This window comes from Bufo gargarizans, chromosome 2 (assembly GCF_014858855.1).
Source record: "Bufo gargarizans isolate SCDJY-AF-19 chromosome 2, ASM1485885v1, whole genome shotgun sequence".
In the NCBI taxonomy this organism is placed as follows: Eukaryota; Metazoa; Chordata; class Amphibia; order Anura; family Bufonidae; genus Bufo; species Bufo gargarizans.
In genome coordinates, this window is record NC_058081.1 from 189093060 (window position 1) to 189111656 (window position 18597).

Below are 18597 nucleotides of genomic sequence, written 5' to 3' on the forward strand. Positions count from 1 at the left end.
CACATATCTGGGCTTAGGGCTCTTTGACATGAGTGGATGCCGTGCGGGGTATCTGCTGCTTGAAAGAGAGCCAAGCCCCGTACTGGACAGCAGAGACACAGAGCACTAATATGATTGATAATGCTCTTTGCCTCTCTGTGATCTATTTGCTACAAAATCACAGTGACAACTTTATCTCACTGTGATTTTGCAGTAAAAAGGTCACAGAGAGGCACGGAGCGTTATTAATCCCAATCCAGGGGGCCCAAGTAAATTCTTGTGGCGGGTTGGTGGTGGGGCGACAGGGAGGGGGCCCCATGGATCAGTTTCGCACCGGGGCCCCATGGATTTTGTGTATGCCACTGGACATACAGATTTATGAGAAAATATTCAATATAATGTGTATTTCATTAATTTAAATTCCTGATTATTCTGATTTTTTAAGTCAAGGAGGAGGTCCTATCAGTGACTGACAGCTATTTCTGTATACACAGTCATAGAGGGAAGGTTGTAAATCACTGATAGTATATACACGCCGGTAGTTGTTTGAACTTGTCACTACTTGTGAGTACCTGAGAGCTGATAGCAGTGCTATCTACATTTTAGACGTCTTAAAGAAGATCTTTCACCACTCCTGACATGTCTGTTTTAATATCTTCATGCATTCCTCATGTAATAACAATTCTGGAGCATCTGCTCTTCTGTCTGTATGTTGTGCCCTTCCTTTATTATTTCTACTAGAAGTTATGAATTAATTTCTATTAGCCTTCAGTAAGGGTACAGAGGGGAGGTAACCAGTTGGGGGGGGGGGGGGTGTACCTACAGAGACTCACTCTATACACACCCCCAACTTCCCCTCTGTACCCTTACTGCAGACTGCTAGCAATTATTCATAACTTCTAGTGGAAATAATAGAGGAATGGGACAACATACAGACAGAAGAATAGATGCTCTAGAATTGTTATTACATAGGGAATGCATGAAGCTATTAACACAGACATGTCAGGAGTGGTGAAAGGGCCTCTTTAAATACTCCTGGACATTATTCTTTTTCTCACACATCCTATTTTATTACATGTTGCACAAAATGATTGAAATACAAGCATAAATATTTATGGAACATAGAATTTGTAATCAGGCAAACCTGCCATGTGATTGCATTTAGTTGTGGTGGTGGTGGATAACAAACCTATTTTTTGCTATTTAAATTTTTAATCCCTGGAAAATTGCTGCTTTCACCATGAACATATAAAACACGATATTCTGAGGTGTCAGGTATAAAATCATGAAGTTCTTCTGAGAATTTTCTCAACTGGTCAATGGAAGTGTAACCTGTGGGAGGCAAAAATAAAATAAAAAATATTTCAAAGTGTAAATATTTAGGTGATTCTTTGAATATTGGTAGGTGACAATATATTTTGTATAGTATGGTGCCATTCAGTAAATATGTGGTAGGTTGTCATTTTGTGGAGGTATTTTTTGTTTCTTGATCCTGAGAATAACAAAGCAAAGAAGAAGATGGAGCACGTAAATGGCATCACACATCAAAAAATGAAGTAAATAATAACAACCCTTTATTAGTTAAAAAAGTAAATCTGTATACCGAGAAAAAAACATATCATTGGAGATGTGCTATAGTTAACAACATCTTATTTGTATGATTTTTTTATTTTTTATTTAAGGCAAAATTGTTGGTGATGAAATCTAATATAACAGATTTACCTGAAAACATATTATTTTCGGGGTACTTGGGTAGAGTGTGGAGTCTCACATCAGCTGATTGTTCACGACCAGCCGTTTTCCTTAACAGAAAACAGTATGTATATTAACCACAAAAGAAGTTACTCCAAAAATAACCTTGCACAGGAAACCCTTTTTTACATGCATTATATGTGTGTTATAGCACCTCCACATATCGCGCAGGTATAATCTTTCTCTTTCACAGAGCCTGCTTAGTGAAGCCAACCTTTCAGGCACATACTGTCTCCATTACCTGGCACATGCACTGAAGCCAGGAGCTGTACACTCAGCTTTACTACACAGGATGTTCCACTGCCCTAGAACAATAAGGGGCAGGAGGCAGGATCTGGGCACGGCAAGCCGAGCTCGGAGGCTGCAAGGGCCAACCTCCTTAACTTGACAGCTCTCATTAGCATACCCCAGGAGTGTTGAATAAAGATTACTTTTTCTGTATACATAAAACCCTAAATCAAGACAAGGGCACCATTGGGGCAACACGCTTGGACAGATAAGTTAATGTGCTTAGTTAAGTATTGAATATCTTGCTGTCAGGTTCCCTTTAAAATGGTGTGTGACTAAAAAGACACCACCCAAAAAATCAGCGATGTGCCAGAATAGTGAATTAAAAGCGTGATTGAAATCAGGGCTTCACGGCTTAGGCATACGAGCATGTTCCGGCCGTCCCGTGCATTGAGGAATGCAATTTGTGGCCCCCTTGTGTGAAACTACCACAGACAGATGCAGACCCATTGAACTTGAATGATCTGTCCGCCCAGCAAAAAAATAGAAAATGTGCTAATTTTTTGCGGTGCGGAGGCACAGAGAGAAACCCCACGGAAGCGCTTTGTAGTGTTTCTGTGGGTTTCCATGCCTCCGTTTTGCACTGCACCTTCCGGCTTGCGGACCCATCATGAGCCTGAGGGCATGATCCCTAAGGTTATTTTAGGGCACTTGGGACATTTTTTTAAACAGTTACTTCAAAATACCTGAGGGGATGTCTGGATCGGGCCTTTGCAGTAAGCCTGCGCCATATGCAGAGGGGTCCAGCTCTTGAGGCACCTGTGAGTAAAGGCAGAGGGATGCGGCTCCCTCTGCCTTCCAATCGGAGCCCCCACTTTGAAATCGCGGGGCTCTGATCAGTTGCGAAGGCAGCCTGGACGCTGCTGAAGCGGTCAAGGCCTGCCATGGCAATCTCCATACGGAGCTAAGCACGAGGTATAGCTCAGAATAGACAGTGTGAAAATCCTATTCACCCTAATAGAAGTCTATTAGGGTAAATAGGAGAAGGATCAAAAGATCTAATGTACTAGGCCCCTAAGGGGTCTAATAATTTAAAAAAGTGAGAAAAAAAAAGTTAAACACCAATATATTAACCCTTAGGATACCAGAGGTTTTTTCGTTTTTGCATTTTTCAGTTTTTTCCCTATTTTCCATGAGTCATAACTTTTTTATATTTCCAGTCACATTGGCTTATTTTTTGTGGGACAGTTTGTACTTTCTAATGCCACCATTAATTATGGCATAAAATGTAGTGGGAAGCGGTAAAAATTTTTCCAAATCGAGTGGAATTGAAAAAAAAAACGCAATTCCTCCACAGTTTTCCGAGTTTTGTTCCTACAGCGTTTTGTTTACAGAAAAACTGACCCATGATTTTCATTATCTGGGTCAGGATGTGTACAACGATACCCCATATGTGTAGGTTTTGTGTGTCTAAATAGTGTAAAAATAAATGTAAACTTTGCTAAAAAAAAAAATGTTTTTTTTTACATCACCATATTCTGACCCCATAACTTATTTATACTTATGACTACTGAGCTGTTTAGAGGCTCATTTTTTGCGGAACAATCTGTAGTTTTTATTAATACCATTTTGGAGCGTGCGTGACTTTTCTATCACAATTTATAAAAAAGGAAATTGGGTAAGAGAAGCAATGAAAAAATGGCAAATTGGCCGTTTTGACCCTTTTTTCCATTACGCAATTCGCCATGTTGGAATTTTTTAAAAATATTTTAATAGTATGGGCGTTCTCGGTCGCGATGATACCCATGATGTTTATATTTATTGTTATTTAGGTATTGACTTTTTAATTATACGGAAAGGGGGGTGATTTAAACTTAATTTCTTTATATACAGTTGCAAGAAAAAGTATGTGAACCCTTTGGATTAATATGGATTTCTGCACAAATTGGTCATAAAATGTGATCTGATCTTTATCTAAGTCACAACAATAGACAATCACAGTCTGCTTAAACTAATAACACAAAGAATTAAATGTTACCATGTTTTTATTGAACACACCATGTAAACATTCACAGTGCAGGTGGAAAAAGTATGTGAACCTCTAGACTAATGATATCTCCAAGAGATAATTGGAGTGAGGTGTCAGCCAACTAGAGTCCAATCAATGCGATGAGATTGGAGGTATTTGTTACAGCTGCCCTGCCCTATAAAAAACATACACCAGTTCTGGGTTTGCTTTTCACAAGACGCATTGCCTGATGTGAATGATGCCTCGCACAAAAGAGCTCTCACAGAAGATCTACGATTAAGAATTGCTGACTTGCATAAAGCTGGAAAGGGTTATAAAAGTATCTCCAAAAGCCTTGCTGTTAATCAGTCCACGGTAAGACAAATTGTCTATAAATGGAGAAAGTTCAGCACTGCTGCTACTCTACCTGTCACAACCAGACAGCTGAGAAGCTCTGACAGAAGCCTTTCAGAACCTCCTCCTTGAGTTTTCTTTGTTTTGAATTTCAGTTCCTCATCTCGTTAGCCTCTCTCAGCTGTCATGTAGTTGGACTGATTGCATCCCTTTAAATTCCTCCCCATAATGCATTAGTGTGCGGCTTATACAATTTCCTGGAGTGTGTGTGCATGCTGATCCTATTTTCCAGCCTTCTACAAGATAAGTGCTGTACATTTATTTGTGATTTTCTGTTTGCTGGATCCCAGGTGACCCTGACTCCCTCCGTGTCTAGTGTAGGGAGCCGGTGGTCGTGTCCCCTCACTATTGTAGGGTGTTCAGGTGGTATATAGTCGAGGTACGTGGATATGCGATCATCCACCATTGGGATTTTCGCATAGGCTGAGCAGTCAGGGAGAGTGCCAGGTCTTATGCAGGGGTCTCCCTTTTGTTCCTTAGTTTTGGATCCAGTGAGTCATATATTCATTTTGCATTGTCTTGTTTCCTATACACCTTCCGTGACATTATAAGCCGCCCAAAACCGCCTCAAGCATGGATCCGGTTTCACTTTTGACTGAACGCTTCCAGGGTCTTTCATTGGAGGTAGCTGATCTCTGTAAGACTCTTTCTCAGTTTCTAGTGACCGGTTCAGCTTGCGTTCATGGAGTTTGTTCTGAGCCTAAGATCTCGCTCCCGGATACGTTCTCCGGGGGTAGTGAGAATTTTGTGCGTTTCAGAGAGGCTTGCAAACTCCATTTTCGCCTTCTTCCCCATTCCTCTGGTGATGAGGAATGGAGGGTGGGGATCATTATATCGCTGCTCAGGGGTAACGCTCAGTCGTGGGCTTTTTAGCCCTGGGTCAGATATATGATGATCCGGATCGTGTTGCTTTGGCTGAGTCTAGACTAGGTCTGTTATGCCAGGGTAAACAATATGCAGAGATATACTGCTCAGAATTTCGGAGATGGGCAGCTGATACTGGTTGGAATGATGCTGCACTCCGAAGTCAATTTTGCCATGGTCTTTCAGAGGGATTGAAAGATGCATTTGCCTTTCATGAGAGGCCTATCTCCTTGGACTGTGCTATGTCTCAGGCCGTTCGTATTGACAGGCGTCTTAGAGAGAGAGGAGAGATCTCTCCTTCCTGTCATACTCAGTCCCAGGACAGTGCAGCGGTCTCATTCTATGCGCAGGGGTCTCAGTCGCTGTCAGCCCCTTCTGAGCAGGAGCCCATGCAGCTGGGGTTGATTGCCTCTGACAATAGAAGATTCAGCCCACATGGGAGGGTTTGTTTTTGTTGTGGAGGTATAAATCATTTGGCAAATGTTTGTCCCTCTAGGAGATTCAGGCAGTTTTCTGGGAGTAATAAAGAAACAAAAAGGAAAAAATCTTTTAAAAATGTTCCATCTGTTACTATTGGCAGGGTTGAGCCGGAAATTGAAGGTTTTCCGTTTGCTTGTAGTTCCCGTTTTGTCCTGCCTGCCAGGGTGGCGCTAGAGAGCAAGAACATTTTTTGTGAGATTTTTGTAGATAGTGGAGCAGCTGTCAATCTCATTGATAATCATTTTGCCATAACTCATGGTTTCCAGGTGTGCACTTTGGGAAAGGATATTCCTGTTTTTGCTATTGATTCCGCTCCACTTTCTCAGAAATCATTAAAGGGCATAGTTCACAATATTCGTTTAATTGTGAGTGATGCTCATGTTGAGGATGTGTCATGTTTTGTCCTTAGCGATTACCTACTCCTCTTGTGTTGGGGCTACCCTGGCTCACTAAGCATAACCCCACCATTGATTGGCAAGCGAGGCAAATAAAAGGTTGAAGTGACTTTTGCAGAGAGAATTGCCTCACGACATCTGTTTCTGAGGTTTCTACTAAGACTGTACCACCATTTCACTCTGAATTTTTGGATGTCTTCTCTGAGAGTGGAGTTCAGGATTTGCCCCCACACAGGGAGTACGATTGCCCTATTAATCTCATCCCAGACGCCAAGCTCCCTAAATCTCGTTTATACAATCTTTCCCAACCTGAAAGGGTCGCTATGCATGCTTATATCTCGGAGAGTCTGAGAAAATGACACATACGACCCTCGAAGTCACCTGTTGCCGCTGGTTTTTTCTTTGTTAAGAAAAAAGATGGTTCTTTAAGACCTTGTCTGGATTTCAGGGAGATGAACAGTATCACTATTCGTGACCCTTATCTGCTTCCTCTGATCCCGGACCTGTTTAACCAGATTGTTGGGGCTAAAGTCTTTTCCAAATTAGATCTAAGAGGGGCATACAACCTGGTCAGGGTCAGAGAAGGAGACGAATGGAAGACGGCCTTCAATACCCCTGAGGGCCATTTTGAGAATTTGGTTATGCCTTTTGGTTTGATGAATGCCCCAGCCGTTTTTCTGCATTTCGTGAACAGCATTTTTTATCATTTAATAAGAAAATTTGTATTAGTGTATTTGGATGACATTTAGATTTTTTCTCCTGATTTCAAAACTTATAAGGAACACTTACGTCAGGTCTTGCTCATCCTGCGGGAGAATAAATTATACGCGTAACTGGAAAAATGTGTGTTTGCGGTTCCAGAAATTCAATTTCTGGGGTTTCTTCTCTCCGCTTCTGGTTTTCGCATGGACCCCGAGAAGGTCCGCGCTGTGCTGGAGTGGGAGCTTCCTGAGAATCAGAAGGCGCTGATGCGTTTTTTGGGCTTTGCCAATTATTGCAGGAAGTTTATTTTGAATTATTCCTCTATTGTTAAACCACTCACTGATATGACCAGAAAGGGGGTAGATTTTTCTTCCTGGTCGGTAGAGGCGCGTAAGGCCTTTTCTAATATCAAGGAGAGTTTTGCTTCCGCTCCCATCTTGGTACAACCTGATATTTCTCTACCCTTCATAGTTGAGGTTGATGCTTCTGAGGTGCGTGTGGGTGCGGTCTTGTCTCAGGGTTCCTCTCCTGCCAAATGGCGACCGTGTGCCTTTTTCTCGAAGAAACTCTCCTCCGCAGAGAGAAATTACGATGTGGGAGATAGGGAATTGTTGGCCATCAAGTTGGCTTTTGAGGAATGGCGCCATTGGCTAGAGGGAGCCAGACACCCTATTACCGTGTTTACTGACCATAAAAATCTGGCCTACTTGGAGTCAGCCAAGCGTCTGAACCCGAGACAGGCCAGATGGTCTTTGTTCTTTTCAAGGTTTAATTTTGTTGTCACGTTCTGCCCTGGGGTTAAGAATGTGAAGGCAGATGCCCTGTCACGTTGTTTTCCGGGAGGTGGGAATTTTGAAGACCCGGGTCCCATTTTGGCTGAAGGTGTGGTGGTCTCTGCTCTTTTTCCTGAATTGGAGGCAGAGGTGCAGGCAGCCCAGTCAGAGGCTCCTGATCTTTGTCCTCCTGGGAGGTTGTTTGTGCCTCTCGCTTTAAGACACAACATTTTTAAGGAACACCACGATACGGTCCTTGCTGGGCACCCGGGAGCAAGAGCCACAGTGGATCTCATCGCTCGGAGATTCTGGTGGCCTGCGCTTCGTAAGTCGGTTGAGGGTTTTGTGGCAGCCTGCGAGACTTGCGCTCGTGCCAAAGTCCCTCATTCACAGCCATCAGGTCCTCTCCTTCCCTTACCCATTCCTTCCCGTCCTTGGACACATCTGTCCATGGACTTCATAACGGACCTGCCTCGTTCCTCGGGGAAGACTGTGATTCTGGTGGTGGTGGACCGTTTTAGCAAAATGGTGCATTTCATCCCTTTTCCTGGTTTGCCCAATGCTAAGACACTGGCGCAGGCATTTATTGATCACATTGTCAAATTGCATGGTATTCCTTCAGATATAGTCTCTGATAGGGGCACGCAGTTTGTTTCCAGATTCTGGAAGGCTTTCTGTTCTCGCTTGGGGGTTCGGTTGTCATTCTCTTCTGCTTTCCACCCGCAGTCGAATGGCCAGACAGAGCGCGTCAATCAGAATCTGGAGACATATCTGCGCTGTTTTGTGGCGGAGAATCAGGAGGATTGGTGTTCTTTTTTTGTCCCTTGCCGAGTTTGCTTTAAATAATCGTCGTCAGGAGTCCTCTGATAAGTCACCATTTTTTGGTGCATATGGGTTTCATCCGCAGTTTGGGACTTTCTCGGGAGAGGGGTCTTCTGGTTTACCTGATGAGGACAGATTCTCCTCGTCTTTGTCTTCTATTTGGCAAAAGATTCAGGATAATCTAAAGAGCATGAGTGAGAGATATAAGCGTGTGGCAGATAAGAGACGTGTGCCTGGTCCGGACCTGAATGTTGGTGATCTGGTGTGGTTGTCTACCAAGAATATCAAATAGAAGGTTCCCTCCTGGAAGTTGGGTCCTAGGATTATTGGGCCTTACAAAATCCTGTCTGTCATCAATCCTGTTGCCTACTGTCTTGATCTTCCTCAGACTTGGAAGATCCATAATGTTTTTCATAAGTCCTTATTGAAACCTTATGTTCAACCCATTGTACCCTCGCCTTTGCCTCCTCCTCCGATTATGGTTGATGGGAATCTTGAATTTCAGGTCTCTAGGATTGTGGATTCTCGTCTTGTCCGCAGTTCTCTCCAGTACCTCGTTCATTGGGAGGGTTATGGTCCTGAGGAGAGGATGTGGGTCCCAGTGACGGACATTAAGGCCACTCGTCTCCTCAGGGCTTTCCATAGGTCCCATCCTGAGAAGGTGGGCTCTGAGTGTCCGGAGTCCACTCGTAGAGGGAGGGGTACTGTCACAACCAGACAGCTGAGAAGCTCTGACAGAAGCCTTTCAGAACCTCCTCCTTGAGTTTTCTATGTTTTGAATTTCAGTTCCTCATCTCGTTAGCCTCGTTAGCATCTTCCAAGTCAGCTGTCATGTAGTTGGACTGATTGCATCCCTTTAAATCCCTCCCCATAATGCATTAGTGTGCGGCTTATACAACTTCCTGGAGTGTGTGTGCATGCTGATCCTATTTTCCAGCCTTCTACAAGATAAGTGCTGTACATTTATTTGTGATTTTCTGTTTGCTGGATCCCAGGTGACCCTGACTCCCTCCGTGTCTAGTGTAGGGAGCCGGTGGTCGTGTCCCCTCACTATTGTAGGGTGTTCAGGTGGTATATAGTCGAGGTACGTGGATATGCGATCATCCACCATTGGGATTTTCGCATTGGCTGAGCAGTCAGGGAGAGTGCCTGGTCTTATGCAGGGGTCTCCCTTTTGTTCCTTAGTTTTGGATCCAGTGAGTCATATATTCATTTTGCATTGTCTTGTTTCCTGTACACCTTCCGTGACACTACCTGGGAGTGTCCGTCCTGTAAATATGACTGCATGAGCACAGTGCAGACTACTCAATGAGGTGAAGAAGAATCCTAGAGTGTCAGCTAAAGACTTACAAAAGTCTCTGGCATATGCTAACATCCCTGTTAGTGAATCTATGATATGTAAAACACTAAACAAGAATGGATTTCATGGGAGGATACCACAGAGGCAAAAAAAACATTGCTGCACATTTACAGTTTGCACAAGAGCACCTGGATGTTCCACAGCAGTACTGGCAAAATATTCTGTGGACAGATAAAACCAAAGTTGAGTTGTTTGGAAGAAACACACAACACTATGTGTGGAGAAAAAGAGGCACAGCACACCAACATCAAAACCTCATCCCAACTGTGAAGTATGGTGGTGGAGGCATCATGGTTTGGGGATGCTTTGTTGCGTCAGGGCCTGGACAGATTGCTATCATCGAAGGAAAAATGAATTCCCAAGACATTTTGCAGGAGAACTTAAGGCCATCTATCCACCAGCTGAAGCTCAACAGAAGATGGGCGTTGCAACAGGAAAACGACCTAAAGGATAGAAGTAAATCAACAACAGAATGGCTTAAACAGAAGAAAATACGCCTTCTGGAGAGGCCCAGTCAGAGTCCTGACCTCAATCCGATTAACATGCTGTGGCATGACCTCAAGAAAGCGATTCACACCAGACATCCCAAGAATATTGCTGAACTGAAACAGTTCTGTAAAGAGGAATGGTCAAGAATTACTCCTGACCGTTGTGCACGTCTGATCTGCAACTACAGGAAACGTTTGGTTGAAGTTATGGCTGCCAAAGGAGGTTCAACCGGTTGTTAAATCCAAGGGTTCACATACTTTTTCCACCTGCACTGTGAATGTTTACATGGTGTGTTGAATAAAAACATGGCAACATTTAATTCTTTGTGTGTTATTAGTTTAAGTAGACTGTGATTGTCTATTGTTGTGACTTAGATGAAAATCAGATCACATTTTATGACCAATTTGTGCAGAAATCCATCTTTCCAAAGAGTTCACATACTTTTTCTTGCAACTGTATTTTTTTACATTTTTATTTTTAATTTTTTATTTTTTTGGAATAATTTTGAAGCTTATATATGAGCCTATAAATGATGTTTTTTTCTTTTTTGATTTTGTTCTATCAGGGATTTTTAAATTGACATTTAAACCCTAATTTGCTCATTTCTTATCCTGGCCTGCCATCTGGTGGCAAAAATAAGAATTGCAGCATGAATACTATTAGCCTCGTCAGCGGTATTCAGCACAACTATTCAGGTATTCAGAAAGTATTCAGCACAACTATCAATGCCCGAATTGGCCTAACCGTGCATTGGTAGCAAGCCCAGAAGCGTGAGCTTCCTGTTTTTTGCGCATTTAGATGCCGTGATCTCGCTTGATCACGGCGGCATCTAAAGCCTTTAATTACCGCAATCGGCATTAGCCTCAGCTCTCTGCTGTATGAAACAGCAGAGATCTGCCGGCCATGACGAGCGGGCGCCATGTTTACACGGCGCTTGTAACGAAGGGGTTAACCTCTTAAGGACACAGGGCGTACAGGTACGCCCTGATGTTCTGGTACTTAAGGACACAGGGCGTACCCGTAAGTAATTTGTAGTTCTGATCACTGCCGCGCGGCCGGCAGTGATCAGAACGGGGTGCCTGCTTAAATCACTCAGCAGGCAGCCTGTGAAAATGCCTAGGGGGGTCCTATTGCCGATCGCTACAAACCGCAGGTGCGGGAGGTGCAGGAGGCGGGCGGCAGTGTGGGGGGCGAGCGCGCTCATTGCTGACACTGATTCAAACGGCTGACATCTGTGCAGATGTCAGCCGTTTTAACACCTTCCATAGGGACCGCTGTATGGCAGTGGTGAACAGGGAGGGAGCTCCCTCCCTCTCCCAGACAGGATGGTGTCACAGAGGGAGGGAGCCCCCCTCCCTCCCCTTCCCCGTCTGCTCAGTTGTGGCAGAAGGAGAAGGTTCCCATGGCAACAGGACGCCTTCTCAGGCATCCTGCTTTCCATGGTGCTGAACAGATCTGTGCTAAAGGCAGAGATCTGTTCAGACAAAGTGTAAGTGAAATACAGTACAGTACACTATATAGTGTACTGTACTGTATTAAACAGACATCAGACCCACTGGATCTTCAAGAACCAAGTGGGTATGGGTAAAAAAAAAATGTTAAAAAAAGTGGAAAAAAATGTAAAAATAAAAAAACACATTTATCCCTGATAAAAAATAAAAAAAATTCCCTACACATGTTATATATCACCACGTCCGTAACAACCTGATCTATAAAACCGTCATGTTATATTCCCCGCACGGTGAATGCCATAAAAAATAAAAAATAAAAACTATGATAAAATTGAAATTTTGCCCACCTCACTTCCCAAAAAAGGTAATAAAAGTGATCAAAAAAGTCATATGTACGCCTCATCCCACAAAAATGAGCCCGTACATGAGAAAATGGCCCAAAAAATAAAAAAACAATGGCTTTCAGACTAAAATATGATTTTTTTGTTTCAAAAATGCTTTTTTATGCTAAAAGTAATTTTTTTTTTAAAAGTAGACATATTAGGCATCGTCGCGTCGGAAGACCCTGATCTATAAAAATCTCACATGACCTAAACCCTGAGGTGAACACCGTAAAAGAAAAAAGAAAAAAAAACGGTGTCAAAAAAGTGTAATAGCAAGTGATCAAAAAGTCGTATGCTCCCCAAAATAGTGCCAATCTAACCGTCATCTCATCCCGCAAAAATGGTACCCAACCTGAGACAATTGCCTAAAAGCTGATAAAACTATGACTCTCAGATTATGGAGACACTAAAACATGTTTTTTTTGTTTCAAAAATAACATTATTGTGTAAAACTTAAAAAAATAAAAGAAAATATACATATTAGCTATTACCATGTCCGTAACGACCGGCTCTATGAAAATATCATATGACCTAACCCCTCAGGTGAACACTGTCAAAAAAATAAAATAAAAACAGTGCTAAAAAATCATTTGTTTTGTCACCTTAAGTCACTAAAAGTGCAACACCAAGCGATCAAAAAGGCGTATGCCCCCCACAATGGTGCCAATCTAACCGACTTCTCATTACGCACAAACTGATACCCTACATAAAACAATTGCCCCAAAAAATAAAAAAAATATGGCTCTCAGACTATGTAGACACAAAATTTTTGGGGGGGCTTCAAAAATTATATTGTGTAAAACCTTAATAAATAAAAAAGGTATACATATTAGGTATTGCCGTGTCCATAAGAACCTGCTCTATAAAAATATCACATGATCTAACCCCTCAGGTGAACAACGTAAAAATAAAAAATAAAAATGGTGACTAAAAAGCCATAATTTTGTCACCTTACATCACAAAAAGTGTAATAGCAAGCGATCAAAAAGGAATATTACCCCAAAATCATACCATTAAAACAGTCTCTCAGACTATGGAGACACAAATGTTTTTTTTTTTCAAAAATGATATTATTGTGTAAAACTTAAATAAATTTAAAAAAGTAAACATATTAGGTATCCCTGCGTCCGTAACAACCTGCTCTATAAAAATAGCACATGATATAATCTGTCAGATGAACGTTGTAAAAAATAAAAACGGTGCCAAAACAGGTATTTATGGGCAAATTTTCCATTTTAATAATTTTTTTCCCGCAACAGAGCAAGGGTTAACAGCCAAACAAAACTCAATATTTATTGCCCTCATTCTTTAGTTTACAGAAACACCCCATATGTGGTCGTAAACTGCTGTATGGCCACACGGCAGGGCACAGAAGGAAAGGAATGCCATATGGATTTTGGAAGGCAGTTTTTGCTGGACTTGTTTTTTGACACCATGTCCCATTTGAAGCCTCCTGATACACCCCTAGAGTAGAAACTCTGTAAGCCTCACAAAGTGACTTCAGACCAAAGTGGGTTTTTAACGTCCCCAAAAAATAAAATGGCATTCCCAAAATGATCCAAACATGAAGTAGACATATGGGAAGTGTAAACTAATAACTATTTTTGGAGGTATTACTATGTATTATAAAAGTAGGGAAATTGAAACTTGAAAATTTGCTAATTTTTCCAAAAATTTGGTCAATTTAGTATTTTTTTTTTATAAATAAAAATGATTTTTATTTCAACTCCATTTTACCAGTGTTATGAAGTACAATATGTGACGAAAAAACAATCTCAGAATGGCCTGGATAAGTAAAAGCGTTTTAAAGTTATCACCACATAAAGTGACACTGGTCCGATTTGCAAAAAATGGCCTGGTCCTTAAGGTGAAATAAGGCTGTGTCCTTAAGGGGTTAAAAGTTTAAATCATCCCCCCTTTCCCAATTTCACATATAAAAATATATAAACAATAAAAAAATAAACATTAGGTATCGCCACGTCTGAAAATGTCTGAACTATTAAAATTCCTGTACGGTTAGCAATTTTTTTGTCCGCCCCCAATTTTTTTTTATAACAGTGATCAAAAAGACGTACATACCACAAAAATGGTACCAACAAAAATACGTCTTCGTACAGCTCTGTAGACTGAAATATAAAAAGTTGCAGCTGTCAGAAAATGGCAATGCATAGTGTCCCACAAAAAATAAGGCCTCATATAGCTATGTGAATGGAAAATAATAAAGTTATGGTTTTTGGAGGAAAAATCCAAAATACAAAAATTAAAATAGGCCTCAACCCCAGGGAGTTAAGCTTCTTTTGCAGTAAACAGCTCCTGACTGTCGCTTCTATCTTTGGTGTGCCTGACCAAGGCTTAGGTTGGAACTGCTACATCGTACACCCATGCCAACCAAGCATCCCTCATCTACATCTCATCTGGCTCACTCTATATTGTTGGTGAACATACGACATCTACCTCTTATCATATTCAGGTTTCATTGGCTCATCCTCTTCATCTCTACGCTGAAAGAATAAAGTCATTTATCTAGTTACACCATTTAGAATGTGCTGATATGAAGGATTGTTGTCAAGTGAAATGGGTCATTTACTGTTTAAATAGCAAACTGCTCAATTCTAATATTAAAGCTGGAGCATTATATCAACTTTGCTTTGGACACCAACATATCCTGTCCTGACACATGCTTTCAACACCAAAATAAGAATTATTTTTGCATGGCAAGAATATTTTCATAAACATTTACTGCAAATTTAGAAGTGAATATCAATTTACAATACTACTATTAGTGTTGAGCGCGAATATTCGAATATCGAATTTTTTTCGCGAATATCGGCACTTCGCTAATTCGCGAATATTTCGAATATAGTGATATAAATTCGATATTTCGAATATTCGTTTTTTTTTGTTTTTTTTTGTGTTATATTTTTTTCTTTCCCACTTCCCTAAAGTTGTTCTTACCTGTCCTCTGGATTCCTGGCTTCCTGGCTGCTCCAGTCAGTGCCCGTTGCCGCTTCTGCCGACTTCCATGCTCATGGAGCGTCCCCATCACCATGGGAACATCTCCATATACTAGAATGTACTGTCGGATTTGAGAATTACGTTGAAATCGCAATTCGATTTTTTCAAGTTATAATAATCGAATTTCGATTTTAACTTAGCACTGCTATATGCCATATTAGTTAGCCTAATATGGCATATAGCAGTGCTAAGTTAAAATCGAAATTCGATTATTATAACTTGAAAAAATCGAATTGCGATTTCAACGTAATTCTCAAATCCGACAGTACATTCTAGTATATGGAGTCGTTCCCATGGTGATGGGGACGCTCCATAACTAAGCATGGAATATGGCTTCAATGGCTTGGTAGAATTAGCGAATTGACGAATATATTCGTTATATTCCACAAAACGAATATAACGAATGTATTCGTCATATTCCACAAAACGAAGATAACGAATGTATTCGTCATATATCACAAAACGAAGATAACGAAGTATTCTGCATCTTCATTTTAGCTACCTATTCATCAATTTCGCTAATTCTAGCAATGATATAGGAAAGTTGACTATAGAGACAGCTAAGTTTAATTCGCTATGCGATTATATGACTGCTTTTTTTTATAAATAGTATAATTATAATAATTATCAGGTATTATAATTATTCTATTTATTTAAAAAAAAAGCAGTAATATAATCGCATAGCGAATTAAACTTAGTTGTCTCGATAGTCAACTTTCCTATATCATTGCTAGAATTAGCGAAGTTGATGAATAGGTAGCTAAAACGAAGATGCAGAATACTTCGTTATCTTCGTTTTGTGGAATATGACGAATACATTCGTTATATTCGTTTTGTGGAATATAACGAATATATTCGTCAATTCGCTAATTCTACCAAGCCATTGAAGCCAACCATATAGTAAACCAGGTCCAAGTTGGAATCGCAATTCGATTATGTCAAGTTATAATAATCGAATTTCGATTTTAACTTAGCACTGCTATATGCCATATTAGGCTAACTAATATGGCATATAGCAGTGCTAAGTTAAAAATCGAAATTCGATTATTATAACTTGAAAAAATCGAATTGCGATTTCAACGTAATTCTCAAATCCGACAGTACATTCTAGTATATGGAGATGTTCCCATGGTGATGGGGACGCTCCATGAGCATGGAAGTCGGCAGAAGCGGCAACGGGCACTGACTGGACAGCTAAGTTTAATTCGCTATGCGATTATATTACTGCTTTTTTTTTAAATAAATAGAATAATTATAATACCTGATAATTATTATAATTATACTATTTATAAAAAAAAGCAGTAATATAATCGCATAGCGAATTATACTTAGCTGTCTCTATAGTCAACTTTCCTATATCATTGCTAGAATTAGCGAAATTGATGAATATGTAGCTAAAATGAAGATGCAGAATACTTCGTTATCTTCGTTTTGTGATATATGACGAATACATTCGTTATCTTCGTTTTGTGGAATATGACGAATACATTCGTTATATTCGTTTTGTGGAATATAACGAATATATTCGTCAATTCGCTAATTCTACCAAGCCATTGAAGCCATATTCCATGCTTAGTTATGGAGCGTCCCCATCACCATGGGAACGACTCCATATACTAGAATGTACTGTCGGATTTGAGAATTACGTTGAAATCGCAATTCGATTTTTTCAAGTTATAATAATCGAATTTCGATTTTAACTTAGCACTGCTATATGCCATATTAGTTAGCCTAATATGGCATATAGCAGTGCTAAGTTAAAATCGAAATTCGAATTTTATAACTTGAAAAAATCGAATTGCAATTTCAATAGGAGAGTAGCCTTTAAGTTAAAATCGAAATTCGATTATTTAAATCGCATATTAATCGCGATAACAAGAATAATGACGAATATTCGGTTTCGACGAATATAAAACGAATATTCTATCGAATATTCGCGAATTTCGTCGAAATCGAATATGGCACCTGCCGCTCATCACTAACTACTATAAGATCAGTTCAGATGTCTGCTTTAAAGACCTCCTTACACATTGGTGTCTGTCAAACTCGCTGAGAACAATAGGTGGTGCCAAAAATCTAACGTGTATGCTGAACTCCTGACTCTCCACCAAGAGATCATGTTAGGGGAGAAAAATATAGGGCAAACAAAATTTTTTGCCCAATCCTTTTCTCCCAAGAGATAAACCGCCATCTGCTGGACGATCATTCATTCAACAGCTACTGACTGTATATGGCCACCTTAAAGGGGTTGTCCCATGAAAAATATTCTACAGTTTTCAAACCAGCACCTGGATCTGAATACTTTTGTAATTGCATGTCTTTAAAAATTTTGCATAGCCACTGAGTTATCCAATAAAATGTATCTGTATAGCGCCACCTTCTGTTTTTATTACTTTGTCCGGCTCACTGAGATGGTCGCACATGCTTAGTTTCATCTTTTCAACTGCCTCCTCAGATGTGATAGGCAGAGAGCTGCATCAGAATGGACATGCCCCTTTAGCTGCAGCAGAAAAGACTTGCTTCCTGACCTGCTAGAAGAGGTCATATACTATATGATGTCCGGTTTTCATTTTTTACGTTAGTCATGGGATAGCCCTTTAAAGGGAATCTGTCACTAGCAATTTACAATTTTTTTTTTTTCATGAATCCATGTTTAACAGAGTACCTTTTTTCCACCTGTCTTGTTCTTTTGATTGTGAGTCTTGTAGTTTCTTCAAAAAACCGATTCTTATGATATGTAAATGAAGCTGTAAGGAGCCCAGAGGGGCGTTATTCTTATTCCACGGTGCCCAGTAACGCCCCTCTGAAGTGCCGTGCCCAGCTAAATTTGAAAAGTAATAACTCCTCCAAGCAATCTAAATCGCCTCCCAGAGGCGCGGCTAAGTGCTCAACACCACCCCCAACTCCCCCCCCCCCCACCAGTGCCGCGCTCTGCGGCAAAGACCCGGATCCTCCTCTCGCCGGCATCCCAAATCCCGCGCATGCGCAGTGCCGGCGATTGCCTGCGCTATGATAAGATGACTGACGGCACTGCGCATGCGCGGGATTTGGGTTGCCGGTGAGAGGAGGATCTGGGTCTTTGCCGCTGAGCGCGGCGGGGGTTTGGGGGGTGGTGTTGAGCACTTAGCCGCGCCTCTGGGAGGCGATTTAGATTGCTTGGAGGAGTTATTACTTTTCAAATTTAGCTGGGCACGGCACTTCAGAGGGGCGTTCCTGGGCACCGTGGAATAAGAATAACGCCCCTCTGGGCTCCTTACAGCTTCATTTACATATCATAAGAATCGGTTTTTTGAAGAAACTACAAGACTCACAATCAAAAGAACAAGACAGGTGGAAAAAAGGTACTCTGTTAAACATGGATTCATGAAAAAAAAAATTGGTAAATTGCTAGTGACAGATTCCCTTTAAAGTTTTTTTTTCGTACCTCACTGGAAGAAAACCATGAAAATCATGTCCACGGGACACAAAAATTATTTAGATTT

General features: G+C 40.9%; 1 protein-coding gene across 1 annotated transcript in view; it reads right to left on the reverse strand.

The window, feature by feature from the left end:
* Window positions 1–1168: 1168 nt before the first annotated feature.
* The window catches only part of TERB2 (telomere repeat binding bouquet formation protein 2), an 80954-nt gene continuing 63525 nt past the window's right edge, over window positions 1169–18597 (reverse strand). Inside the window, exons 6-8 of the mRNA XM_044277108.1 lie at window positions 14555–14601; window positions 1702–1781; window positions 1169–1311 (exon numbers count right to left, since the gene is read on the reverse strand). Coding sequence (XP_044133043.1) covers window positions 1169–1311; window positions 1702–1781; window positions 14555–14601 — 270 coding nt within the window. The remainder of the gene's footprint in view (window positions 1312–1701; window positions 1782–14554; window positions 14602–18597) is intronic.